This window comes from Primulina tabacum, chromosome 3, assembly GCF_025594145.1.
Source record: "Primulina tabacum isolate GXHZ01 chromosome 3, ASM2559414v2, whole genome shotgun sequence".
In the NCBI taxonomy this organism is placed as follows: domain Eukaryota; kingdom Viridiplantae; phylum Streptophyta; class Magnoliopsida; order Lamiales; family Gesneriaceae; genus Primulina; species Primulina tabacum.
The window spans coordinates 7,480,683-7,508,597 of NC_134552.1; the positions used below are offsets into that span (position 1 = coordinate 7,480,683).

The 27,915-nt window shown below is 34.7% G+C and overlaps 3 protein-coding genes, 1 long non-coding RNA gene and 1 pseudogene across 13 annotated transcripts; 1 reads left to right on the forward strand and 4 right to left on the reverse strand.

The window, feature by feature from the left end:
- Positions 1 to 534: 534 nt before the first annotated feature.
- LOC142538913 (mitochondrial pyruvate carrier 3-like) lies at positions 535 to 1,005 on the reverse strand (annotated as a pseudogene).
- Positions 1,006 to 5,710: 4,705 nt separating this feature from the next.
- LOC142539774 (F-box/kelch-repeat protein SKIP6-like) lies at positions 5,711 to 7,666 on the reverse strand. 4 transcript variants are annotated; one of them, XM_075645469.1, is made up of 2 exons: positions 6,489 to 7,666; positions 5,711 to 5,937 (listed from the first exon to the last, which is right to left on the reverse strand). In XM_075645469.1, exon 1 carries the CDS (start codon positions 7,591 to 7,593, stop codon positions 6,517 to 6,519), a length of 1,077 nt encoding a protein of 358 aa, XP_075501584.1. In that variant the 5' UTR covers positions 7,594 to 7,666; the 3' UTR covers positions 5,711 to 5,937; positions 6,489 to 6,516. The 4 variants fall into 4 exon arrangements, with proteins under 4 accessions (XP_075501584.1, XP_075501583.1, XP_075501582.1 ...); XM_075645468.1 differs by having other exon boundaries at positions 5,711 to 5,969; XM_075645467.1 differs by having other exon boundaries at positions 6,476 to 7,666.
- Positions 7,667 to 9,177: 1,511 nt separating this feature from the next.
- On the reverse strand, positions 9,178 to 15,994 carry LOC142539781 (shikimate kinase, chloroplastic-like). Of its 7 annotated transcripts, XM_075645484.1 has the most exons (12): positions 15,870 to 15,969; positions 15,481 to 15,562; positions 15,090 to 15,318; positions 13,417 to 13,472; positions 13,124 to 13,178; positions 12,944 to 13,016; positions 12,248 to 12,335; positions 10,891 to 10,973; positions 10,672 to 10,801; positions 9,880 to 9,958; positions 9,652 to 9,716; positions 9,178 to 9,567 (listed from the first exon to the last, which is right to left on the reverse strand). In XM_075645484.1, exons 3-12 carry the CDS (start codon positions 15,301 to 15,303, stop codon positions 9,517 to 9,519), a joined length of 894 nt encoding a protein of 297 aa, XP_075501599.1. In that variant the 5' UTR covers positions 15,304 to 15,318; positions 15,481 to 15,562; positions 15,870 to 15,969; the 3' UTR covers positions 9,178 to 9,516. The 7 variants fall into 7 exon arrangements, with proteins under 7 accessions (XP_075501599.1, XP_075501596.1, XP_075501601.1 ...); XM_075645481.1 differs by lacking the exon at positions 15,481 to 15,562 and having other exon boundaries at positions 15,870 to 15,994; XM_075645486.1 differs by lacking the exon at positions 15,481 to 15,562 and having other exon boundaries at positions 15,090 to 15,312; positions 15,870 to 15,961.
- A 1,314-nt stretch (positions 15,995 to 17,308) lies between these two features.
- Positions 17,309 to 25,175, forward strand: LOC142539775 (developmentally-regulated G-protein 3). Its single transcript, XM_075645471.1, has 10 exons — positions 17,309 to 17,525; positions 18,130 to 18,183; positions 19,094 to 19,267; positions 19,996 to 20,067; positions 21,095 to 21,154; positions 22,305 to 22,414; positions 22,888 to 23,187; positions 23,551 to 23,742; positions 24,661 to 24,712; positions 24,810 to 25,175. The coding sequence occupies exons 1-10, from the start codon at positions 17,484 to 17,486 to the stop codon at positions 24,858 to 24,860; spliced, it is 1,107 nt and encodes a 368-aa protein (XP_075501586.1). The 5' UTR covers positions 17,309 to 17,483; the 3' UTR covers positions 24,861 to 25,175.
- On the reverse strand, positions 20,086 to 27,287 carry LOC142539776 (uncharacterized). Its single transcript, XR_012818967.1, has 3 exons — positions 27,076 to 27,287; positions 26,415 to 26,634; positions 20,086 to 20,222 (listed from the first exon to the last, which is right to left on the reverse strand). It is a non-coding gene; the product is annotated as an uncharacterized LOC142539776 (long non-coding RNA).
- Between the last annotated feature and the right edge of the window lie 628 nt (positions 27,288 to 27,915).

The following is a 27,915-nucleotide window of genomic DNA, read 5'->3' on the forward strand; positions in this document are numbered from 1 at the left end:
TTTTAAAAAAAAAAATTATTGAGGTCAAATTATTTTTCGTTTCTTAATAGAGATAAGGGAGACCTATTCAATTTAACCAAATGAAATAAACTGAACAAAACGAATTAAAAATTAGTTTTAAATTTGTTTAAATCTAATCTAATTCGATTAGGCCAATTATTTTTAATTGTGTAAACTATAAAATCATTAGCGCGGATATGTTAAATAATTGAATTTTTCCTCCTTTTTTGTAATATATATATATATATATATATATATATATATATTTAATAAATCCTCTATTTGCATAACTACTACCCATAAAACCATTGATTATAATTTATAACATGTCAATGGAGAAAATGATATCAATTATTTCAGAAAAATTAGGAGATCGAGGAGAATGCAAATTACCCAAACCGCTTCTCTTTTCTTGCAGATATCGCATCTCATACAAGTTGTCAAAGAAATTAAATTGCTAAATAATTGGTTCGCATACGCAGGTGCTTGCATGCAGATTAATTATTCAAGAAACTAGCCAGCCCCTTTGAATCACACTCCAAATCCATCCATGGGAATTAACCAACCAAAACCTGATTTTACAAGTAATCCTGAATATTAATTAATCAGATGATCAGGAGTGGTCATGCTTGGCTTTTCTCGCCAGCTGATAAATACCTGTGCAAGTTGCAACCCAAAGCAAAATTATTGCTGAAAAGATTCCAATTCTTGGGCGTGATCACCGTGCAGTAACGGGCGCCGATGAACCCCGCGACGACGAATGCCGTCTGCTGAGGGTACGAGATCGAGTCCGGCGGCATCGAGAAATTGAAAATATTGGTCGCGCTGATGGCCCACTTGAACGTCGGTGCCCAGAAATGGATGGTTCTTGGCCCCGCGGGATGGTTCCATATGCTCTCGGCTAACTTCTGCGCATTCATCGTCTTCTCCAATCACACTGAATGTTTGTGTTTGTGTCTGTGTCTGTGTCGTGTTTGTTTTGTTGGAGGATTGATAATTTATTCTTGGGGTTGAGTTAAATATACGTAGATGGGTAGAGGGTGATTGGGAGATTTGCTTTATTTAACTGTGGACCAAAATGACTTTATTTCACTTAATATTGTCAGGTTTCCTCTCCCAATTTTTTATTTTAATTCAAAACATCCTCTGCACCTGATGTAATATCGATCCAACAAAAACTTACGTGAGATGATCTTATGTTCCGTATTTTATTAGATATATATCTTATTTAAGTCATTCATGAAAAAAAAAAATTACTTTTTATGTTAAGAGTATTACTTTTTATTGTGAATATCGATAGGGTTGACTCGTCATAGATAAAGATTCATAAGACCGTCTCACAAGAGATCTACCCAATAGACCGAAGCAAATATATGTTGTGATACATTAGTGATTTGTTTGGGAAAAAAATAAAGCTTTTACTATAATATTACGTCAATATACGACGTGTGTATTTTTTTCGATTTTTCAAATATGTAGTTCATTTTTTATATTTAATGGGTTTTTTTTGTTGCTGATAAATTAATATGAAATAAGTATTGGGAAGATATACAACCATTTCTTGGATGATTTACATAATGATAAAATACGAAATTTTCTTGTAAAATTTGTTTTATAATGATATTTTTAATCTGTGTAAAAACACAAAAAATCATATACATATTTGGGACGACGATAGTAAGATAAATCGTGTTTATGATGTTATGTTTAATATATAATGTATTTAGATAAATTGTTATCGGATGACTTTTCATGTATATGGTTGAATTAAGGCGTGTGCTAATTAAGACTAACCACATTTTCAAATTAGACTGAGGTGAAAAATCATGATCGAACCGTGTGGTAATTACTTGATTACTGTTCGAATTTATAGAATTTTAGCGAATAAGATAAGGTTGTCAGTTCGGCTTAGTTAAATTTTAATTTTTTACAACTTATATTATAAAATACTGTGGATTTTTAATATTTATTTAACTAAATTAAAATAAGGGTTCGATTTAATTTATATATGAGTAAGTCTCTTGTAAGACGATCTCACGAATTTTTATCTGTGAGACGGGTCAAAAACTACCGATATTCAAAATAAAAAATAATATTCGTAGCATAAAAAGTAGTACTTTTTTATAGATGATCCAAATAAGATATATGTCTTACAAAATACTACATTTGATACCGTCTTACACAAATTTTTGTCATAATTTATATACAGCCCTTTATCCGAATCTACCACAATTTGTTAGAAGACTCAATTCCATCCGACATTTTTAGCTATGACTTTGTCAATGAGTGATCCATAAATCAAATCTGATCATTACTACTCAACAATAGATTGTCCCAAGAGTCGAGAAATAGTCAATAACCATCGTCCACTTTTTTGGTGCACGCATTTAATTATGCCAAGTCTCCTATTAATTTTTGGCCTACCAACTAAAATATATTTACGTACCACTTCAACCGATAGAATTTGAGTGGGATTAGATTTGAAGGTACATTATTAAAATTATATAATTTGATATCAAATAAATTTATTCGTGACACCAACGTCTCAGATTAGGCTTGTCAAATTGGCCGGCCATAAAAATTGAACGGGTTAGATTGATAAAATAGCCGCCCGTTTGGAGGCGGGCCAAACGGATTGAGCCTGTTTGGGTTGCAGGCCAAACGGGTTGAGCCCTGTTTGGGTTGCGGGCTGGCCCGCTAAATTAGGATCGATTTTATATTTTTAAAGTTTTATATAAAAATTTCTATTTCTTCCTTATTTTTTCTTATGTGCCTAACTTCAATCACTCTGGTAAAATCTCTATGCTTCTATTTTTTTTTAAGATGTTATACTCTCCAGTCTCCTCATTTTTTTTAATGTTTAACTCGAATTAATCCGGAATTATCGAAATAATATAGTAAATAAAGTAATTATGTGTATTGTTGAACACATAATATTTTCTGAAATTTACAACCGTCTGTTTTCTCGACTTTCTGTTATCTTTCAATGTTTCTCACTTTTTAAGAAAATGTGGATGGTAAAAGCTAGGTGCCTTGTGCGGGCAAACTCTTAAGATCGTTAATTTTTGTTTTCTTGTGATGACAAACCCTTAAGAAACTGGAGAAAGTGTATACTAAAAAAGATTTGGAATTCACATTTAAAGGTTTCATTGTATTTACGGTTGGTGATATTACATGAGTTAATTTTTAGTACACGTGTACGATGAAATCTTGTGTGAATTAGAATAAGCACTTTATTTTTTATGGATTATGTTGATTGTTGTATGCTTTCAATGTCTTATTTCAATGTCTTTAAGTTTTTTAGGAAACTATTTGACTGAAATATATTTTTCTTCTATGTTTATTTTAATATTGTTTAGTATTTTTTTTTTAAAAAAATAATAAGCGGGTTGGCCCGCCTAACCCGCGACCCAAGGTGGGTTGGGCTGGGTTGGCCATTTAGAGGCCCGCCAAAATGGCGGGCTGGTCCGCCCCGCCCAGCCTAATGGCGGGTTGCGGCGGGTGGCGAGCTAACCCGCCCCGTCAGCCCGTTTTGACATGTATATCTCAGATCTATCAATCTCAACACAATCTTAAAAATTAACTCTACTCGATCGAAAAGAAAAAACATGAATCAAGAGGTGGGATCCCCACCCTACTTTTAAACTAGGGGAAATAAGCCGAATCGGGAGTCCAACCCAATTATCCCATCAAAAGTAGGGATGGCAATGGGACGGGCAGGAGCGGGTTTGCCATCCCCATCCCCGTCCTCTAATTATATCATCCGCTCCCATTCCCGCAACCATTCCCGGATCTAACTAATCGGGGAATCCCCGTCCCCGAACCCGTTTGAAATAACCGAATATATTATATATATATATATAAGTATTATATTTTTTATATAATATATATATATATATATTACTGTATATACTTTTTTTTATATAATATATATATTACTGTATTTATATATATATATAACTGTATATGTATATATATATGTTATCGGGGTGGGTTTGGAAGGGTTTGGTATGGGGATATGATTCTCAAACCCGTCCCAATATATTTCGGGGATTTTTAAAAATCCCCGAATCCGAAACCAAATCCATTAACATATCCCCGAATCCGTCTCATTTCGAGTTTTCCCCGCGGAGCCCCGAATACGCGGGAAAAATTGCCATCCCTAATCAAAAGGTTCCATCATCTGAAAATTTTCATAGAAAGGGAAGTGACGAAAATGATAAGAACAAATTCTCTCGACCAATTTGTAAAATTCTGGGTCTATATGCCATCGCCAGCCAATTATAATAATGGCATCATCTGCTTGTGCATTTATGACATTTACATCGGTTCGTTGGTTGGTTTGGAAATTTTCATGACAACACTACATGTGTTGTTAGATATATGTCAATTAGACACAACACTAGTACTGTACCTTTTTTTTTTTTTTTTTACTTTTTTGGGGTAAAAAAATTAAGATGGTGATCGAATGTGCACGAATACAGAAGTGTACATATATTTCATGGCAAAAATCACGTGCATCAATAATTAAAATTAGTAGACGGGAGCATGTGTTACGTGCATTTTTAAGTTTTTTTTTTTTGTATATGTTGAATTGTTTTGTTTGATTTGTTATAAATTATAATTGATATGATTTGTCACGCCCCGAGCCCGGGCCTGCTGCTGCGTGACTGTACAATGAGCCCCTATAGCAACTACTTCGTATTCGTCATCGCTTAACGAAAATGATTAACCCAAATTGCTATAGAAATCCATTGTAACTCATTATAAACTCATTTTAAATATTTAATTTTTAAGATTTAAGACAAAGATATCACATGTGTATTTAATTTTTGGACAAAGGTTCATCTTTTATTCTTTGATTTTGTTAGTTTTTGTTTGCACAAAATTTAGAGGGAGTGCCAAGAGCTATTCACCAAATTGACTGACAAATATAAAAATTCTAACTTTTAAAAGTAAAAACAATTATAAATCTTTAATTTGATCGTTATTTATGATATCTTAAACTAATATGCCTTGAAAATAACTTAGTAAAATGAAAAGACATACCAAAGTGGTTATTATGAGGTGATCAATTATTATATACCTATATATTAATATGTGTACCAGAATTTGTTTGTAAAAAGAGTTTGACTTTAATAAATATAAATATATATATAAATATATGTATCGAGTATGTGAACGAACGGAATCAAATCGAATATCACAAAATTTAAAGGCTGCATTCTTGTTCAAACTAGATTTCAATTTGTAACTCAAGAAATTTTAACAGTCTTGGCTCAACTTCAATTTGAATCAAAGCTCGAGTTCAAACTCATTTCGAAACATCCAAATATATTAACTAGCTAGTCGAAATAAAATGTTCAAGAAATTTAAAATATATTATTAATAATAATTATGTTGTATCGATAAAATATTAAATCTGGCTAGGAGACACGATGAATATATTACGTTAAAACACATAAATTTGCAGTACGTTTTTTGTATACCAATTAATTTAGAATATGGAACTTGATAAAACTTCAGGAGAGAAAAATATAAATAATTTAACTCAAATTTTGTACAAAAATCCACCGTATGCTTTGAAATATGGATCACAAAATGAAACTCAAAGGGTTTCAAAACCGACTCCAATCAATTTTAACCCATCATTGAAAATACACACAACACAGTCCTGAGTATATGCACACAACACAATCATGAATATATATGCCTTTAAAAGCGAATTCAAAACGCATTTATGCAACACATTGTATGTTAGTTCCGAACGGCTTTAAGTGGCTGAACTCATAAAATGGCGGATATATGTTGCATGTCTCGGCAAGACCGGTTATCTTTAATACGAGTCTGCTGCTGTAACGTTACGAACCTTGAAAATTTAGGTCGCTGCAGTAATCAAATGCAACTCGATATTGCAAAATCGGCTTAGGGCCAAGACTGCATCTTGAAAATTTTGGCGTGCTTAGTCTCTGCCGGAAGAAATATTAACACGCACAGAAAAAACAAAAGATTAGCTTCTACATGGTATTCGACTAGAATCAAATACAATATTCCAAAACGATATTCACCAACGAAATTCTGCAGCTAAAGATAGGCAAGAAAAGTGTCTTCCGAACCAACATTTTCATGCTACAACAGTTGCATAACCGGAAATGTGGGGGCTATTCAACTACACTTAGAAACACTAATCATAGGATCATGTTACACCTACACATGACTTCAATACCTCTTATAAACTTACAACCCATGCATGGACTATTTCATTTCCGAAACATGTTCACTAAAGCAACTTACACACTCATCTTCTTGCACTCACTCATCCCAGATCTCAGGCCAGACAATGTACAATATAAATTAAGCATTTTAACAAATCTCCAGACTAAACGGACTCAAGTCTATCACAATCTTTAAACTCGATGTCCGTAATTGATATAATAAACTGCAAAATAAAGCTAAATAAATAGCAAAGACGTACCCCTTCATCCTACCATGGTTCAACAACCGCCAAGAACTTCATCAAAGTTCAACCGCCAAGCAATGAGCAATCGAAGCCCCTTTCGGAACCACGAGAATCACATCCAACCTTAAAATCTTCCCACCCAAACTTCCATCACAGTCTTTCTTGACCTCGATCTCAGCACACATAATATCCACCTCTTTCCCACTTCCCTTCCCTTCCCACACCACACACAACTTACCATCCAAATTCACCATTGTCGAGTTACACAAGAAATTCGGCAATCCTTTCTCTACCCCTCTCAACTCCTTCCAAACATCCATCTCCACATCATATCCCTGAATCTTCCCCAAGTAATCATAACAATACAACACATTACCAACCACCGCAGCCCGACCCCTCCAACCCATGTCCAACCTTTTAGGCACATTGCCCCATTCCCCATGGCCCACGTCGAAAACCACGCCTCCCCTATCGGCCATTGCGTATAGCTTATTCCCTATCATGGCACTAGCGTGCATCCACTTGTCCCTCACCTCAATTGCACTCGGAACCGCTGCCCAAGAACCGCTTTCGGGGTCAAAAACCTCGGCCCAGTTGATGGAACGAGCCCAATTATCCACCACACACCCACCTATGACATAGATTTTCCCGCCCCAATTTTCCGCGGCGGAAAACTCCCGGGACACCCGCATTTTCGGCCCGATTGCCCACTTATTAAACCTACAATCAAAGACCCAAATATCATTGGATGGGATGTCATTGATAGAACCGCCTATCATGTAAATTTTGTGGCCAAGCACTGAAGTCGAAGGCCCGATGCGGCTCTGAGGAATTGGGGGGAGGGGTACCAGCGAACGTTTGGATTGAAGGGTTTGTTCACAGTACCAGTGGAAGGAAGAATCGAAGCGGAGATTGAGGTATAGAGAGCATTCGGAGACGCGGAGGAGGGATCGAGTGCGGAAGAGCTCAGGGGACTTTATGGTAGACAGCCATGATTTTGAGACTAGAGAGAGGTACGGATGGTGGGAACGGGGGACTCTGGCCAGTATTTGGACGGAGATATCATCTGGCAGGTTCGGGATGAGTTGTGATGAAGGACACAGGGGCGATGCGGCGGCGGATTGACCTGTCATGGCGGGTGGATTCTAGTGTGTGCGAGGAAGAGAGTTGGAATCTTGAAATTTGTGATTGTAAATTAATGAAAATGATTATTGTCCAATTTTGAAGAAAAATGATTAAAACTTGAAGAAAAAATGATTACAACTTGAATTTAGACTTTAGTGCACGAATTTTTAAATCAAATATATTATAAATTTATTTTATTTCTTAAACTTTTGACCATTATTATTTTTTCAATAACCTCCTACCTAGTATATAATTAATTTTAAATCAAATATATTATAAATTTATTTTATTTCTTAAAATAAAATTTACTTTTGAGCATTATTATTTTTCTCAATATCCTCTTATCTTTCGAAAGATTTTGATTCATGTTGATTGCTGCTGCCTGATGTTTATATTTTGTGTCTCGGTATTTGGATTTCATTAATGCAATGTATCTATTTTTTTATATAACTACTTTCTTCGATTATGGTTTTTGAGCACTGATATTATGATCCTTGGATATGCCCAGTGTATTTTATATTCTCTGTATTTACCATCTATTATATGTGTTCATAAAAAAAAACGAAGGGTGAGTTATTTTAATATATTTCTAGATATTGAAGATGAGTGAAAAAAAATTCCTTCCACTACGAATATATAATGTGTAGTTGAGTTTTGGATTTTCAACAGGACAAAATTTATTTATTTTATATATAATTGGTCATATTTTATTCATATCTTAAACAGATAAAAAATTAATTTTCATTGTTCTAACAAAACCCAACCATATTTCTTAATCCTGACTCGGCCCCGGAGGAACTAAGCCAAAACCCATCTTCTCTAACGGACCAATTGCATATGTTCCCATCTGGTTTAAATCCGCAAGTGTAGGCAATGTCCTCATTAAACACTTCGAAGGCTTGATTCCTCGAACCCCAATGGAAACTACAGAAGAACATGGTAGTGTGCCAAAAGTTCATCCGGAAATGCCAGTAGAAATCGTTGGTCACGTAGAGCGTATGGTTGCCGAGATCAGTGGTCTTGGAGGCGCAATGGATCTTCAATGGGGAATCGTTGTTAGGAAGAACGTTCACGACGTGAACTTCGTATCCTTCATTGCTCTGTGAGGAGGCCAAATCCACCAGGAGTGAAAGGAGGAACAATGTGAAAAACATTTTAGTCGATATGGTTTGGGGGTGCTTAATTTATATATTTTATAAAAAAAAGAAATGGGCCTTTGAAATATGAGTAAATCACGTATAAAATTTTCTTTTAAAGGTAATTTGATTATTTTCTTTTATTTCTCCTTTTTAAATGTAGTTTTTTTTTTTTAATATAAAATGTTATCAGGTTCTAATAGTAACATGAGGATAAAAAGTTACGGGCTAACTAATCAACTCCACCTCGACCCGATCTTGATTTGATTCAAATTCTGAAGTCAAGTTAAAACCATAACTTTTAATTCAAACTCTAAACCGTATATTCTTCAATTTCGATTCGTATACCGAGATTGAAATCGGGCACCGATGGTTAGATTTGGATTCATAAAATTTGGATATAAATTTTCATATTATTGGAATATCATTATCATCCAAAGTAATATGTAAGTACACAACAAAATAAAAACTCGATTTAAAGTTACACGGTTGACAGACATCCTTGTTTTTGACACATATTCTACAAACAATATAGAAAACGATGTTTTCTCTTTTGACAAGAGTGAACCACTGTATATATAGTAGCAATGATCATCCATCAAACAAGAAAGGGTACAAAAATAAAAACAAAAGAGGACACACAGCAGCATCCAACATGTTATTCTGTACAGTAGCTATATAGCACAACATCCTCGAACACAATCAAAGAAGCTCAACTGTCGCAACTGCCGTGTATTTGAACTGGAAAAACTGAAATGCGGCAATCACCTCTTCGATTATGAAGGAATGAAAGAATCAAATACCGTTTTTCTTTTTCTTCAAGAAGGTTTCGATTTGTGAAAGCACCTGTTGTCACATCATACCCAGTTAAGTCGATAAGAGAAACTACTTGGTCAAAAACAAAGGAGTTGGAGAAGGAGACAGGCAGACCTCAATGGCAATTACGTTAGGTGTGAGATTGCATACATCCATTAATCCGAGTTTCGCGGCAATATCTAAATACAAAGATCAACATTGATCCATCAATAAAGTTACGTGGGCAGATGGATTTATAGCATGCATTCAGGGGGTGGGGTGGAGCGGTCATGATTTTTGACAAAAAATTAAAGAGCAAAAGAATGAATTTAACAAAAATGAAACAAGATACTGCAATCTTACTTTCTAGGCAGACACGGACATCAGCATTGGCGTATGCTTCACCCCTCTCTTTGAAAAGGGTTGATAATCGCTTCATGGTCTACATAACGAAGTTACACATAAGGACAAAAAAACAGAAGACACCAATAAAATATCAAAGAATGAAAATTTATCTGATTTTTTAACGGAACCTGGATCATATGTATACATACAACCCGTCAATCGTACAAGTGAGCCAAGATGGTCGGCTCAAACTCGGCCAATTTTTTTTAAATGTATCCCTGTTACCTAGTTTAGTCCAATATGGCTCACACATATGCAGCCATAAATCTATAATCTAATTGTCAATACATAAATTTTCTAAAGAATAATAAAGTTCAGTATACGTTCCAACTTTACAATCACTGACAAATAGCAATCTCACTCATCGTTTACTAGTCCCACGTGGAGAAACACAGGTACATATTTCTTGGACTTCAAAAGAGATATTATATACTTAAAACAACTTTCAGTAGTCTTATTTGAAACCCAAAATCATTAAAAATACATATACTTACGAGCGAATGCAGCATAAATTTTTCTGTGCCACCAATTTTCGTTAAAATAAATTTATTTTGATTGGATCGGGTCTTCCATGAGCTGAACCTATAGAAACCCAAACCCAGACATATTTTAATCGGAATCTACTCACGTCCAAGTTTAACCCAACTCACAATCGCAATAGCCTCAGCACGATTTTCATAAGTTGAAAAAGTACACGAGACCTGTACCATTCTTGACGAATTCCAAATTTAATAAAATGCGGTGAGTTACCTTGGAATAAGGATCACCAGATTCTTGGTCCAACAGGGGTCGAGAATCAGTACCTACAGCAGTAATTCTACGTGCTAAGGCATCCAAAGGTACGTCTAGCCAAACACTGATGCCCTTTTGCATGTATCTCCTAGTAAGTATAAACGGTGACCCGTGAAACACTGTTGAAATAGCAAGTCGACCACTTAAAAATGCCACAAGAGCTTCACATTTTATTACCAATTGATTGGTCGGATCACTGCACCCCCACCGGTAGAAACAACAAATTGATGCATCGAAGACAGTTTCTGCAATGCCTCTGTCTAAAGAACAGAAGAAAGAAGAATTGCAGTCGAGACAGAAAGATTGTCACATTCTCCAACAATTACGAAACTCAATAAAACATGGAGCATGATGCTGATGCTATTACGCCAATTAAACAAATACAATGGCGTTAATAGTCGGTGACTTCACATCATAGTTGTCAAGGCGCTAGGCGACGTCAAGGCGACGAGCCACTGCCTAGCGCCCGAACGCCTAGGCGACAAAAGGCGATCGCCTAGCCACGAGGCGATAATATAGAGAGAATGTATTATATATTTATGTTCTACTAAAAATCAACTATTAATAAAAATGAACTATATGAAAAACTAAATAAATAAAGCTTCAATCTTCAATAGGCAGGGGAGAATGGTGTGCGCAGAAATGGCAGGGGAGAATGGTGTGCGGCAGAAGCTTCAATCGGCAGGGAGAAATGAGAATACGTATCGACATGCAAAGCAAAACTAGGCTTTTTTTTTTAAAAATAAATTACTTGTGGGCTGAAATTAGTTATGGGCTTATTTAGTTGGGCTTTGGGTCATTAAAAAATAAAGGAGAAACCTGCTTATGCGATGCGATCATGGTTCTGAAAAAAAGGCGCAACGCCTGGAACGCCTATCGCCCGGAGAAAGGCGGCTTCAAGGCGCTAAAGGCGCTCGCCCACCCATGCACCGTCGCCTGGTTGCCCATAAGGCGCTGAAGCTCCGCCTAGCGCCTGAGGCGCGCCTCAGGCGCGCCTTTGACAACTATGCTTCACATTAAATGAATCATATAAAATAACAAGAAATATTTCTCGACCAAATTGGTTAACCGATTTCGGAATCTTTGAAAATCCTAGCTAAACGGCGAAATTGGTTTTGTATCACTGGCCCGCATTGGATAGATATCAAAGTTTCTTTTAAAGCATTCAAACCGCAGTCCATATGCAAAAACGGTATTATTGGGAAATCTGGCCACACTATCCTAGTAAACTATCCGTTGAAGCACAAGATTTTCTAGTACTTACAAGCATAAATCTTGTGGGTGGTTAAAGCAAATAAATCAATCAATAACTAATCTAAATAATTCCCTGGGAGAATAAAGATGGATTAACTTTCAACTAACTCATCATAAAACAAATTGATAATTGAATATCAACAGGCATATAAACTATTCAATAATCATAAGCTTAGGCTTAACCAATACAGGCTCTAATAAAAACTCAATGTCCGAGGTCTTTTGTTTGGTGTCAAAGCCTGAAATGACCAACTGAATAGGAAAGAAGTTTTTTTCTTACCTCACTATCTCTGAAGAAGCTCTCACCATATATCTTGAATATTTCAGCCACTGTGTTTCCACCAGCAGCTTGTTCTATTAACGTGTCACTGAAGCATTCACAAGTAAAACTATTGATATGTATTGCAAGGATCAGCCATAGTTATTAAAATCCAAAAGGCATGCACCAAGCTCAAGGCGCAGCCCTTCAGTAAAGCACACACCTTGGCTATGTAGCACGAGCCTTGGTGCATTTCAAGACACCTTTTAAATGCACCTTCAATATAGATATAGTGAATCTAAAGTAAAATGAAAAGTAATTGCATTTAATTCACTAATAGACTAATTATAAGGATTTTTAATTGTCATTGACATTGGACTTTATGTGATTAAATTTTCTACATGTATTAAGATCCCTAGTATTATATCCCTTACGGCACCTCACTTTGATAAGGCACGTGCCTTACCTTGCGCTTGGCATTAAGGCTCTAAATATCCATAAACCTTAGCATATCTCTAATAACTGAGCTGGTGGAGGGTAAAATCATAAATAGCAAGTAGTGATTAATAACACAATTAAGTCTCAATCATACTTGATGAAATCAGCAATTTTCAATTACTAATCAAAGGATCCAACAAATCCATTTTCAAATAGCACTTTTTGAATTTTAAATGGCTCCTCACTTATCAGGAAGAAGAATGAAGTTTTGGTGCCAACCAGTCGCAAAAAGAATATCCAAGACCTTCTGACAAAACCTTGCCCACTGTAGTTTTCCCAGATCCCATCATCCCTGTATAATTAAAAACACAAAAAAAGGAAAGAAAGAAAGAAAAAGGTTAAAGGGCGAAGACACAAAGTAGTTCACACGGATTCAAAAAAACTGATGGGTGCATTTACCAACAAGATATATACAACGTCCATTTAGATATGGTTCAATTCCTTCAGATTTATTCTGCAACATGCATTTAATAAAGTTAAAAGCAGACTTCAATTGCTCAAATACTCAAGAACACGTCCAACTGTTTATTTTTCCATTACTGCCCAAGGAGAAAGGCAGCTTCTCGCACTCTAAAAAGCTTTACACATCTTTATGACATCATTAACATTATAATTTTTAATGACATAACACTAGGTATGTCAGCTAAGGTTTTAGGACATTAATCTAAAGAAGAAATGTCAAGTGAACTTACCTGTAAAATTATAGATTCATCAAATGAAGGAAGGCTTCCAGACTCTAGTACTTTAGCTGAAAGACAGAAAAATACAAAAAATTAGTGACTCATGTGATGCTAGAAACTTAGGTCTATCAGTTTGTTCTCTTCGTATATGACGTGTGACCAATGGAAAATTCAAACAACCGCCTCGACAGAAAACACTGAAGACTGACAGAAAATAGATACATGGACAATTTAATAGAAGCTAAAATTATGTATTTACTCAGCATTGACGATGAGCTGAATTAATGACACAAAAGAAAGAAAGAACCGAGTGTGGATAGTAAAAAAAATTCAGGAAAGGTTTGACCCATAAGCAAACACAGATTATTCCCAAATATCAACTATATGAGGTTCACAGTCTCGAACTTTCGATCAGCCATGATATTCCTATGATGCAGTTTGTTTGTGTGGAAATACAATGTAATAGTTATATAGTCCACACGGCATAGCATTGTCACTGCACAATATTTGCAGTCCTTGTCTTTACATATGCTTGACGTAACTAATGTTGATTGTTATATCATCTATACCGCAAAAATAGTGGCCTTTTTCATAAAATATTAAAAAATGTTGACCACTAAATTAAGATCACATGTTTCATGATTTTAACCCGAAAACTATGATGTTAGAAGATGAAATTCCGAAGCTAGAGATTGATAGCAAACAAATGAAAAATGGTGCATACTTTCAATAATTTGAATGACGGTTTATATCTTTTCAGGTGAGAGAGGTACAAAATTGGTGCGCATATATGGAAAATCAGGCACTTGTTTGTGTCTGTTCTCAAACTGATGACACTTAAATGTTATTCGTCTTATCATCTCTGTCAACCATTCAGGTAATTTTTGATAAAAAAAATTATTTGAGCAATTTTAATGAATCGCTTGACCATCATTTGACAAACCATCTTCCGTAAACTGGAGATAACAAAACCAAAAGGATCCAATGAAATCAGCAGTTTTTTTAGTTACAATCATAGTTGTCAAGGGCTCAAGGCACACCGAGGCCATGGAGCCCGAGGCTCAAGGCAAGGCATTCCCTTCCCGTAACAAGGCACACATTTTTAAATTTAAAAAAATATTTAATAAGTTCATAGTAATTAATAACATGAATAAAATTCTTCAATCATCCGAATCAAGTTTATCTCCTTCCATCGAATCATCAGAAACCTCACTTGTGTTCTTCTTGGAATTCATCATTTTCTTCTTTCTCTTCATCCAAAAGATGTAAAATCGGTCTTTTTCTGGTTGTTTTGGATGTAGTCGCTCTTCTATTCATAGCTCTCTTCTTCTGATTCCGGTGTTGGGGCGTTGGGTTGGTAGGGTTTGGGTTTGGGCTATATGTTTTAAACAAGTAATTAAATAAATTCACTCAAGCGCGCCTGAGTAAACTTCCAAGGCTAGAACAGGCGAGTGCTTGAACTCACTTTAGTGAATCACTGTGCCTGGAGTCCCAGCACAGGGTCCTCACCTGGTGGCGCCTCTCGCCTTAAGGCGCTCGCCTTTGACAACTATGGTTACAATCAGCACCAAATTTGAAATATGCGATGTTTATGTTTCAACAGAAAAAGAAAAAAAATATTGTTATAACAGTTGTCCGTCCATACAAGTTTCAAACCAAATGATACCTCATCTATTCATAATCACCTGGAACATTTCCAGAGGAGCAGAAAACCTTTAACACCATTGGGCCCTGAGTTCTTCCTTTTCTAGCCAGCAGATTAATAGAAGCAGGAGCCAGATACGACTTTCGTTCCCCATTTCTCCGCAAAAACTGTAAAGAATTACTTGATTTCCTTGCAATATTTTCAGAGTTTATCCTTGCCGGCAATTGTAAGCTTTGGGAAAATTTTGCCTCCATGTATCTCTCCTCTTTCTTCAAAATACACGATTCAGTTTCAAAAAAATGAAATTTTCAATATATGAATCACCATACAACAACTCAATCCCACCAAATTTTGAGCCAAGATTTTCTTTCAGTGTTATAGATTAATTAAGAAATTTCACTTTTTAGAATATACACAGGAAAAAGAATCACCAGAAAACTTCAAAGGTCCAATCTTTTATCACTCTGATTATCACCTTTTTCATCAATATGCAAGACACTTTCAATCAACATCCTTCAAACATTAAAAAACAAAACCAAAGTAGAACAGTTCGATAAACCCATGGTAAAACAGCAGTAAAACTAAAGAGAAAAGGTGCCCAATTTACCAAAAAAAATTGATAACTCAACACGACAAAACAAAACCAGATTTTCCTCAAATCAGGTCAAAACATTACAAAAAATCTCCTTTGCCACAAGAAAAGAATGCCCGTACAGAAAAGCTTCGCGCACATATGTAAATGCAGAAACAGACGAGATTCACGGGTGGAAAACTCATTATATGTAGCATGAAATTGAAGCATACATAAGCGTTGACATACCCGAAATTGGAAGAAACGCTGTGGCTGGTGGTGAATTTCCTATTGAGACGTCAGCATGCTAATAGTTTTTATATATGAGAAATTTGGGGTAGGTGGCTATCAACTCCAACTTCAAAAGGGCAAAGTATTTTAATTATATATATATTGTATGAGCATAAAATATAATATGTGAAATAAATGCAAATTTAAAACACACAGATGTTAATTAATCTAAGTAAGTTGTGTGAGTAAGAGATGGATAAAAAATTTAAAGTATAAACAATAAATATGATTATGATGTAAACCAAATAAAAATGAATCATAGTTACAAAAGAAATGTCTAAAAAATAAAAATATTATAAAATCAAATCACATTTTTACCAAAGATAGTATACCGTATTATACCGAAAAAAACATACGATATCGAAAATTACAGTATTAAAAATATTTATATCGATATCGTACCGAAAATTTCGGTATGTATAATTAGCATACCGATTATATCAAAATACTGCGATGTACCGATGTTGCGGTACGATATCGCTATATACCGTTTTATATCGAAAAAATACATTATATTTTAAAAAAAATTAATTAATTATTTAAAATTATTATATATTTTTAATTTATATATATTATTTAGGTGTTTTTTGGTATATACAAAAAATTCCAAATTGTATACCAGTATAATACCAAATATTTCGGTACGATACCATATCGTACCGAATATTTCGGTATCAATACTTTGGAATTAAGAACCGATTGAGGTTGCAAGTCAATGTACGTGAGACACTCTCTTCATACACATGAATGAATAATTAGAGCATGAAGTTTGGGTGACCCATATAAGTAGTCCAACACATAATGATAAACTTGTATTTTAATACCATGTTAAGTTTATGAACTTGAGTTTAATTTCACCCTGGAAGTTAGATCAACGGATAAAGATTGTCCAGTATTATCCGGTCTTATGTAATCTAACAATGCCAATGTAATCAACTTAACACAACCGTACTTAAGAAAAGTCATATTAGTAAAAAAAAAAAAATTTCGTTAGTAATTTATATTTATTTATTCCCCCTTTAATTATGAAATTTAAAACTTCTGATTTGGAACTTTCACCCACAATTATTATTATTATTATTATTATTATTATTATTATTATTATTATTTTATCTTATAAACTCGACAATATAATCCAATTTCACGTGTTAGGTGGCCACTGACAAATCGTCCAATTTTATCGGTGCCACAAACATGGTTTATTATTTATGTTATTAATTAAAGCTAAAACGTAGAATGACTTATTTTTAACATATTGATAAAAAAAATTATAAAATAATTTTACAAACATTTTTTAGCCATCAAACTCCATATTCCATATTTTATGACGAGGAAAATTAGAAGGCGTTGGTCCGAAAAGGTAGGCAGAAGCCCATAAAGTAGAGCCCAACAAATAACAGGCCCTAGTAGCGTCGCCCTGCGCAGCCCAAGCTGAGAAGAATTTGGGTTTCTTTGCTTCCCCCAACTCCGGCGAACGCACAAAGTATCAGCTCCGACCTGAAGGCTTATTCCCACGGCCTAAAGCTTGTACGTCGTTGTCATAGCTTCTCATTTCCTATCGTCTCGGAAACAATGGCCACTATCATGCAGAAGATTAAAGATATCGAAGATGAGGTAATTGAAATATTTATTAAGAAGCAAATGATCGAGCTTTTGATAATTTTTCATTCGATGTCTGCGTATTTAACTTAAGGAAGTGGTTTTGTTTGTTTATCGGTCTTTAGCTGATTTTATTGGCGAGATGTGAGAAGGAAATTAATAGATTTTAGTGTTATTAGCGAAGTGAGGCTGGAAAATTAGTGCAACTATGCGATTGTTAAATTTAAGGTTGATTTTTCTCAGATATTAAGTTTTTCACGTTTATTTTTTCCAGCCATGGCCACGAGGTATTCTTGTATTATTTCGCATTCACTTAATGTTTATAAATCCTCTTGATGTAAGATGAACGTCATTTTAACTGAATCTCACTGTTGCTACTGATAATGGTATATTCCGAGATAGACTTACAATTATATACTCTTATCCAACTGTTACTATGTGGTGTTCAGTCGGAATTTTTTATTCCTTAGCTTTCTATTTTTATGTGTATTGGGCTACTCAGGGTTGGAAAGTTAAATAATTGAATTATTGTTTTCATATGTCTTGTGTTGGATCAATTTTATTATAGTTTTCATAGCGTTTTAAGAGCAGGAAAATTACTTTCCTTTCCCTATTGCAGATGGCAAGGACTCAGAAGAACAAAGCAACCGCCCATCACCTGGGCTTACTGAAGGTACAGCACGTCATGTTTGTCACCGTTGTCTTAACATAAAAATTTCTGATGAAAAGATATCATGTTTCCATGTCTTCAGTTTTACCTTTCTTATCATTAATCCTGTTGATAGAGAAAATCAAGATCACTTTGCACATATCAAATATTGTTTATTACATTTCTACTGAAGTGAACTGTATATCCACTCAAAGTGAGTGAGTGGACATCATCTAAAGCGGGTCTTTTGTAACTATACACCAGTATCAGGTTCCTGAATTGAATCTTGTGTTTTTATCTACCATTCAAAATGGCCTGAATGATATTCATTTTCCATTTGGTGAAATTGTTGTTTATATTGGACATAGGGGGATGCATGTTTGTCTTTTTGAGTTGCTAGAAGTTCCTCATCAAAATTGTCTCCCTCCTCATTAATTTGTGCTGTAGAACTCCCTTAAAATTTTTTATAACCTCACCAATTCTCTGTGAAATTAAAATACTATATTGTCGGCTTTTGTCCACATCTTATGATGTGTAGGGTACAATGTGTCTGTGAATTTGAAGTATTGCTCATATATATTTGGTCGGTTCGCATAGTTCTTTAAGGAACAAGGGCACTATCACCAGGCCTTGTGTCAATACCCCTGTGCAATGTGTGCGCTTTTAACATCTATGATATGACATTATTTATCATCTTTTGGATTGAAGTAATTTGAAAAATATGTTGTAGATTATGTAACTGTAGCCTCATGTACGTGCATATTAATGCATGTATACATGTCCTTGTATAAGCTTCTAATACGGGCCTGATTGACTATTATTTTTGTGAAACTTTCTGTTTTACCAGCCATTCTCAGTGAAATTTTTCTTTCTCCCAAGATATCTGAAGTTCATTAGCTACCTTTTTAATATGCGTGGCTTTTTAATCTCCTAGGCAAAACTCGCAAAACTTCGGAGGGAACTAATTACGCCTTCATCAAAAGGGGGTGGTGGTGCTGGAGAAGGTTTTGATGTTACAAAAAGTGGTGATGCTAGAGTTGGACTTGTGGGTTTCCCTTCAGTTGGGAAGTCCACACTTTTAAACAAACTAACGGGCACTTTTTCAGAGGTTTGTAATTCTTGATATGTTGCGCAGCCGCGGACCTTTTATGAATAATGTGCCATAGCATCCAATCTATATGTAGTTATTGCATACTTTGGTTATTTTAGCTTTTAAAGTGTACAAACTCTCTCTAAAACATCTGTTTTATGCATTTGTTTTGGATGCTTGCTTGTTTTCCTGAATATTTAGTGCTGTGGGAGTTAATAACATCCTGACTGACTTTGCAAGAAAGGATTTTTTTTAAATGCGAGAAACAATTAATGTATTTGGGTGTGTAAGGGCTAAGGCATACGGATCATCAGGAACACATCCTGAAATTTTAACGAAATAATGACCAATGTATAGAATTATGCCACTTTAAAATGCTTAAGATATCTACACTGTAAAATAAACATCTATCCTCCATTTCTGGTTCATTTACTGTGCATCTGTACACGGTTAGTTAGTTATTGACGTGAAAGTCTAACTAAGTTTGTTGGGGAGTTGTGGCGATGATTCTGTGATTTTTGGAGATTCGTATCAATCCTTTCGTCTGAAATAAATGCAAAGTATGGGTAAAAGAAAACCTCCAATGTAAGATGAAATCAGTGCTCTTCATGTTTTCTGACTGATAGAACTGCTGTTGGGTATCCTGATTCTCTTCTTATTATCCTTATTGGTACATTGCATATTTATGCTCAGGTTTCTGAAGCCTCAAACGAGTGTTTTTTGCCCTTTCTTTACATCAATTTCAGGTTGCTTCGTACGAGTTTACTACTTTAACCTGCATTCCTGGTGTCATTGTGTATCGAGGAGCCAAAATTCAGGTACTGTCTTTTCCACTGGCAAACTGTTTGTTTCAGTTATTAGAACACTTGCATTTCCATAGAGTTGTTTCCAAAATAAAGTTGTAAGCCTCCTGCCCGAATGCAGCTTTAGCAGCTTTACTCTGTTTAAGCGAATGCTGATTTCAAATGCTATCCTGCATAATCGTACTGCAGAGTAATATGCAGTTGGTTGTTTTTACTAGTTACAACACTCACTTAATCAAGTTTATTGGAGATTTTTCAAACTTTTAAAATTACTTGCATTCTGTGTGTCCATGCAAGTCTTCTCACAGTGTTCCCTTTACGTATTTTTCTCCTTTAACTTTGTTTTTGTAACCTTCCAGCATCTCTAGTGACAAACTACTTTGGCGAACTTACTTTATTTGTATTGTTGTGAGCTCGAGATATAGATATTTCCTATCATGAGTTTTCAAATAAACGTGGTACATTTTCCCATTTAAGTTGTTAACATTAAATATTGTCAAAAATAAGAGTGGATATCATTTAGGCATTGGAAGGCTGCGGGTGGTTGAAATCTATTTTATGACAGGGCCATTAAGAGTATGCATCAATAAATCTATTGGTTGATGGGTGTAAAGAGCAACACAATTTGTGCATTACCTTTCTGTCGTTGCTCTCCAATAATATAGGAACGAGTGTGTGGTTGAGAAATTCATAATTGCATTTTTAGTGTTTTTTACTAACAGGGCCTAAAAATCTCAAGACCTAAAAATCTCAGTCTTGGTGTGTCTTGGACTTTCTTTCTTTTCGTCTTTAAAAAATAATGCATTCTTGAGGGCGCAACTTGTCAGGCCTTTAACAGTTATGCATATTAATGTTTTATTTTTCTAAAATGTATTTTTGTTTCATGCAAGAAGGTTGGTAATATCAAAATTGTGTGAATCTTGGACGATATTCAGCCAGAAATAATGGCCTCAAAAATCTCATTTAGAAATTGGTTCCCTGCATTATCTATACTCTTCTTGTTTGAAATACTTATCTTTTAGTTTTTTCCTGCATTTTTTAGTTATTGGATCTTCCTGGTATCATTGAGGGTGCTAAAGATGGCAAGGGGAGAGGTAGGCAGGTAATATTCAACGTTTCTGTCACTATATAGTTTTGTTTTGTTTTGACTGGTATTTCTTCTCACCCTTCTCTCCCCTCAATCTGTTTTTGTTTGGCTTTACTGAAGTTTTTGTTTGGCTTTACTGAAGTTGTCTTTTGGGCTTAACATTTTTTGCTTATTGTACATCTGGCACATCATTTTGCCAAATTGAAATTATTCTCTTGGTACATACTTCCTAGAGTCCTATTGCCCTGGGTTTCTGGTTTGAATCGACAAAGTTTTGTTGAGAACCTTCTGCATATCAATCTTCTAACTCGGTAATTTCGCCTTATATTAATTGTGTGTGTGTGTGTGTGCCTTTTCACTTCCCAAGACACACTGGTAAACAAATAATAAAACTAATACAATTATAACCCAACCCAAAAAATTCTTCAGGCGTAAGCTTAAAACAGAAGATAATTCAAACTCACCAACTTTTGTTATTACTTTAAAACAACTTCAAATTTCATCCTGAATAAGCCAAGAACTCGATTTAAAGAACATTTCAAAAGTCTTTTTCTGTTACCCTGTTTTGGTACCCTGTTTTGCACATGCTATGTAAATATCTTCGCTCCTGAAAAGAGAAGGAAAAGGAAGTTCGAGAATCTTCTCCCCACGAAGAGCTTGTGAAATATAGGATAAACCATTATTGAAATCACAATTACGAAACCATGAACACCTCCACCAAGTGGAAGAGGAGGATACTGTAATTAATGAGACAACTGCCTCAACCCGTAATCCATGAATACGACCTGTACTATTTGCCTTCTCTGCCTGAATTTCTTCTATATGATTATGAAATATTGAAATTTTCAAAAGACAACGATATCAAATATTGTTGAGTGGACCCCTCTTTGATTGTTGAGACAGAGAATCTATAATTAAGGGGACCGATGGCGAGCTTTGTTAGGATGAGGTTTAGAAATCGACGATGATCTTTTGTTATCTTCTTGGTTAATTGTTATAATCTATCTCACATTCCCACCTTTACAGAAATTGCGACAATAGGTGATTGCTGGATGCATTATTAATGTCGATATCTGAATATCATTATCGTTTAGATTATATATTTCAATTTCATATTTTATGCTTATATTTTCATACAGTGCTTTTGATTGTGTTCTAAATTTAGGTCATCAGTACTGCTAGGACGTGTAACTGTATCCTGATTGTTCTGGATGCCATAAAGCCAATTACACATAAACGACTTATAGAGAAAGAGCTTGAGGGATTTGGTATAAGGTATTTTGCTTGGTCATGTGATATATTCATGACAGTTTAATCCCTTATATCTGCATCATTTTGCCAGTATCTATTTGCGGGAAGCTTTGTCCTTTACTCGTAGCTCATTTTGTCTGTACTGATTGTGTGTGACTTGCGGATTTCGTGTACTGATGACGTAAGAGTTTATGCCTCCTGTTTAATGAGCATGCACATGCATGTTTGCTAGTTAAATAGTGTGGCAAGGAAAATATTGCCAGATTTCTTAGCGTGGTGGATGTTAAAGAAAGTGAAAGTGCACTGATTGGTGATTCTTAATTATATGGAGCTTGAAACCAACATAGGAAAAAAGCTTGTCATTGCATTTGCTTTTTTCATGTGTTTTTTATTTTCGTTTTATGCAAAACCAATTACAACTTTTTTACGTATTCCTTCACATGATTATCCTAATTACATGACGTTGAAACAATATATTACTCTTTTATTGAGATTAGGTTAAACAAGGAACCACCAAATTTGACATTCCGCAAAAAAGATAAGGGTGGAATCAATCTTACGTCTACAGTTACCAACACACATCTGGACCTTGAAACTGTGAAGGCAATATGCAGTGAATACAGAATACACAATGCTGATATCAATCTTAGGTATGATGCGACAGCTGATGATCTTATAGATGTCATTGAGGGAAGTAGGGTATATATGCCTTGCATTTATGTTGTCAACAAGATTGATCAGATCACACTTGAAGAACTGGAGATTCTCGACAAACTTCCACATTATTGCCCTGTGAGGTAACCTTGCATTAGTGTTATATGAAATAATGTAATGACGTTATAATCTTGTTTTCTGCTTACAATACTCTGAATTGTTTAGAATGAATGTAGTAAGAGCACATCATCTCATCTATGCAATCCAGAATATGAATTGTAGAATTGTTCCAAGATTTCTTGAGATAAGATTTTTTTCCTGAAGTTTATCAGAGTATTTGCATGTTCTCAAAGCTCAACTAATTGAACTAAATTTATTTTATAATGGGCATGCCTCTTTGGCATTATTTGCTGATGTGTGTGATACCTTATTTTCTAGTTTGTTTATATCTTCTGTTTTTTCTCTGGTATTGTACAAATTATTTGCGTTATAACTTGTGTTTCCAGTGCTCATTTGGAGTGGAATCTTGATGGTCTCCTAGATAAAGTATGGGAGTATCTCAGCTTAACTCGCATATACACGAAGCCCAAAGGGATGAATCCGGACTATGAAGACCCTGTTATACTGTCATCGAAGAAAAAGACTGTTGAGGATTTCTGTAACAGAATCCACAAGGATATGCTTAAACAATTCAAGTAGTAAGTTCCTTAAGTTCCTTAAGTTTCTTGATTTTGAAGTTCTTTACTGTTGATTAAATGTGTCAATACTGAGGACAGGATTATTCTATCCATAGTAAAACCCAGCTAATTATAGTTGCATATCCCTACACTCTACCTCAAACAGAGCTTATCGGAGTTTTCGAAACTTTATACTTTAGCTTTAAGAAGAAAGGAAACTGATCAAACATCAATTTGGTCGATTCAATTGATCTTAGCGTGTTTGTAAACATCAAAACGGAAAGTAATCATTACTCATTAAGGCTAATAGTTCTATCGACCATGGGTTTAGGGATGTCAATGGGTCCGGGTTTTACCCAGACCCGCAATGGACTCTCGTGTATGGGGTGGGTTTGGGCATACTAAATGGGTCATGGGGCGGGTCTCGGGTCCAATTTTTCAGACCCGTCTGGATATGGGGCTGGTCATGAGTCCTATAATACCCGCCCCATATATGTGGATATAAATATTCTAGGGTTTTAGTTTTATTAATTTTCATTTTTTTAGTAGCTCACCTCAACCATAACGGTCTTAGCTATTCCTATGTCAACTATTGCATTTGAATCTGCTTTTAGTAATAGTGGAAGAATAATTGGTCCTCATATTAGTAGACTTAATCTAACGACTTTGGAGGCATTGATGTGCTCGCGAAGATGGTTGTGGGGTGAGATGAAAGGTGAATAAATCACAGTTTTATTTTGTTATTGTACTTTCATTTTAATTTTTTTTACTGTACTTTCTCTTTTTAAATTACATTTTTTTACAATTTGAAATTACAGCTTTATTTTTTCAATGTACTTTCTCTATTTAATTTTGTAGTTAATTCTTTAAGTAGTTCATTGACGTAGTTAATCAGAGATTTGATTGCTATTACTGAACTTTATTTGTTCAATTCTGCAGCGCACTGGTTTGGGGTTCAAGTGTAAAACACAAGCCCCAGAGGGTAGGCAAGGTAAAATTCTGTTATGTTTTCCTATTCAGGATCATGCTATATGGTAATCATTGTAATATTTCTGCTGCTTAACATTTGGCCCCGTTATCTTCATCAGGAGCACGAATTGGAAGATGAAGATGTAGTGCAGATAATCAAAAAATTGTGATGAGTTCGAGTGTCGGTGGCTCGAGCTATATCCCCTGAGGCATGTGGCACCAGACTTCCAGCAGTAAAGTTTATATAACTTTTTCCTATGTACGTACGGGTCATTGTATGAAGAGTTAGCGAGTAGGATCGAACATGATATAAAAGCTGGAGTTTAAAATCTACTATTCGTGGTTGTGTTTTGCTGCAACTTTAATGTCCTGATGAGAAGTTTTAAGCTTTCAATTTATAATAAGAGTGATTCTCTGATTATGAAACTCTTCCTGAATATACTCTCTCGCCGGGTGAAATGGAAACTTCATCTTCTATTCGTATAGTTAGAGTCTCCTTGTACGCATATTTTAGTACGGCATTTACAATTAGTAAATGTACTGTTTTATACAGTATCTGCAGTGTGAAAAAAAAAAGAAAAAAATTCTTAAAACTAGAATATAACTATAATAATTAAAAGGCCCCAGATAATAAAAGTTCAGCAAGCACCATTGGCATTGTCAGGCCTTGAAGACGCAAGGGGTCAGGTTGGCATTGGATATAAAAGTATGTTATTGGATTTGAAAAGGTTCCAAATCACCCTAATATTTTCTTGTTAACATCAAACTTGCAAAATTATTTAAAGAATCATTATTCAAATAAACAAAAACTAAGAATCATTATCACGTGAGATGACAGTATGCTTCATGAAAAGGGATACCTTCTCTCGGTATAAAGATTAAAGAGAGGCCAAAACGAGCTACATTCTACTTCATTATTTTATGTTTCTGGTAACATACATTCCATGTGAAATCACATGTGCTTTAAGGTGGTCCAGATGTAATAGTGATACTTTTCAGCTTTAGCAAGTACCAAACGTTGCTTTCTTCATTAAGCACACACCCATCTCTTGCATGTTATTTCAATATTTTGTGTGTTATGGTACACCATCTAGCATCACATCCACTCAAATGTATGCTTCATGACAACATCAAGAACACATCTCAAAGAAAAATCATAGCTATCTTTTAACCAGAATGAGCCAAAGTTAAAGCGTGTTTTTATGAAGATTAAGAAGCTATTTGAGATAGATGATTGATTCCTAGCAAACATAAATAAGCAATTCTAAGTTTAATTCTATAGGCTGGTTGGTTGACCTAAAGTTTGATCCTGCAAGAATCGAAGTATCTATAAAATTCATAGTTGAAGGGCTTATTTACCTATTTGATATGATTGTAAAGCTAGTAAGCATTCATCTTGAGCAAGAAGGAAACTCTCTACAAGATCCATTCTTGAATGGCTTATTTATCTAAACGCTAAGGAAACCAATTATCTCTAAGATTGTCGGCTTACATAATCAGAAAACTCGATTCAAAAATGGGAATTTTCCCACCTACATCATCCCATGATGTACCTTCTTTTACGTTCTATCAGTATCTGTAAAAAATTGTCTAGAGTTTGCCATCAATACCCGATTAGATATTGAATGCTCGTAAGTGTCAACTACTTGTTCTCTAAACTCAAACATACAAATTTTTTATGCGCTAAAATATGGTCATACTTAAAGATGGGGAAAGGATCATACTGTTGGAGAATGGTTCCGATGATCGTCGTGGGGTTTGTTCAAATCTCTCGTGTTTAAAGAGATTAGGTTTTCCTCATTTCCAACACTGGCTCTTGATGGATCCCCTCTTGTTCTGCTTCCTCATTTCTCGGATTTTCAAGAAATCCATGGAGTAAACAGGTAACTGTCCCTTTTGATCCCAGTCTCCAAATTGTGCCACAGATAGCCATGGTGAATTCTTCTGTGGAAGATAGAAAACATTGTAGCTAATGACACTTAAAATTCCAATGAATAAACTTTATAGGTTTAATCACAAGAAAAAGGCCCCCTTGAAATTCCTGTAAGAACTTGATTTCGTCATATAACACATCTGGATTTTTAACACACTTGAAATTCTTCCAACAAATGAAGATGAAAACTACAAATTTAACCATGGGAATGATAAAGTTGAGATTTTTTCATGAATTTGGCACTTTTCACATGAAAGAAGTTTATAGATTTTTTTCTTCGAACCAAGCACATCCAAATATATCCACAGTCCAATTGCTTTTCAGATATTAAATTTTGAAAAAAAAAATGCCTCGAACCCTTCTGGGATTTGAATTATTATCAACAATATGTCATCCATTAAGAGAAACAGAGTCCTCCAAAGCAAATAAAGACCCTTTTGAGTTAGTTTTACCTTCTTGGAGTCGTCCATCTGACAGCAGTGAAAAATTTCAACTTTTTTGCTAAAAACACTGCACTTTCTATTCTTTTTTAAGGAAAATATGTATGCTTCCCTGTGTTTTTAGATGATGAGAAATGAGAGTACAGTTTCTTAGGTAAAATGCATGTGCTCCCTGCTGTGAACAAAGAAAAAGGCATCAACACGGGCGACATATTTATATTATGTACTTTTATCACTGTGAATTTGACAATTTTATAAAAGAAAACTTTATAGAAATTTCAAACATTACTTTAATCACATACAAAATATTTCAGATTAAACTTGTTATGGATTTTATTTTTTAAAATAAAATTTTCTTAAATTTTTTTAATACATTTTTTTAACTATTTCTAATGAATTTTTTATTAATTTATTTCATAGTATTTATTGTTTTTCGTACTATTATTCCTCATCAATAATTATAATATAGCTAATTTATTTATCATATGTATAACTTAATGATATTATTTTTTAAGAAAATTAAAATTTCATATATTCGATTTTTTTAAAAAAATATATGATTTAAGAAATTTTAATATAAAATAAAAAGGAGCGGCCGAGGTTTCCTACATTTAACTCAAATATTATTTCATTTGCAATAATTAAGAGTTAAAGTTTTATTAGTTCTTTTCACTACATTAATTTTTAAGTAGTTTGTTTGTGAGCAACACAAAGTCAAATTCTGAAATACACAATATTTAATCTATTTGTGAAATAAATTAATTTTATTATATAATTATTACCAGTCTATGAAATAGTCATATAAAGCTGGTCAGCTTTTCACGTTGATGGGCAATTGGACCAGGCCCCATG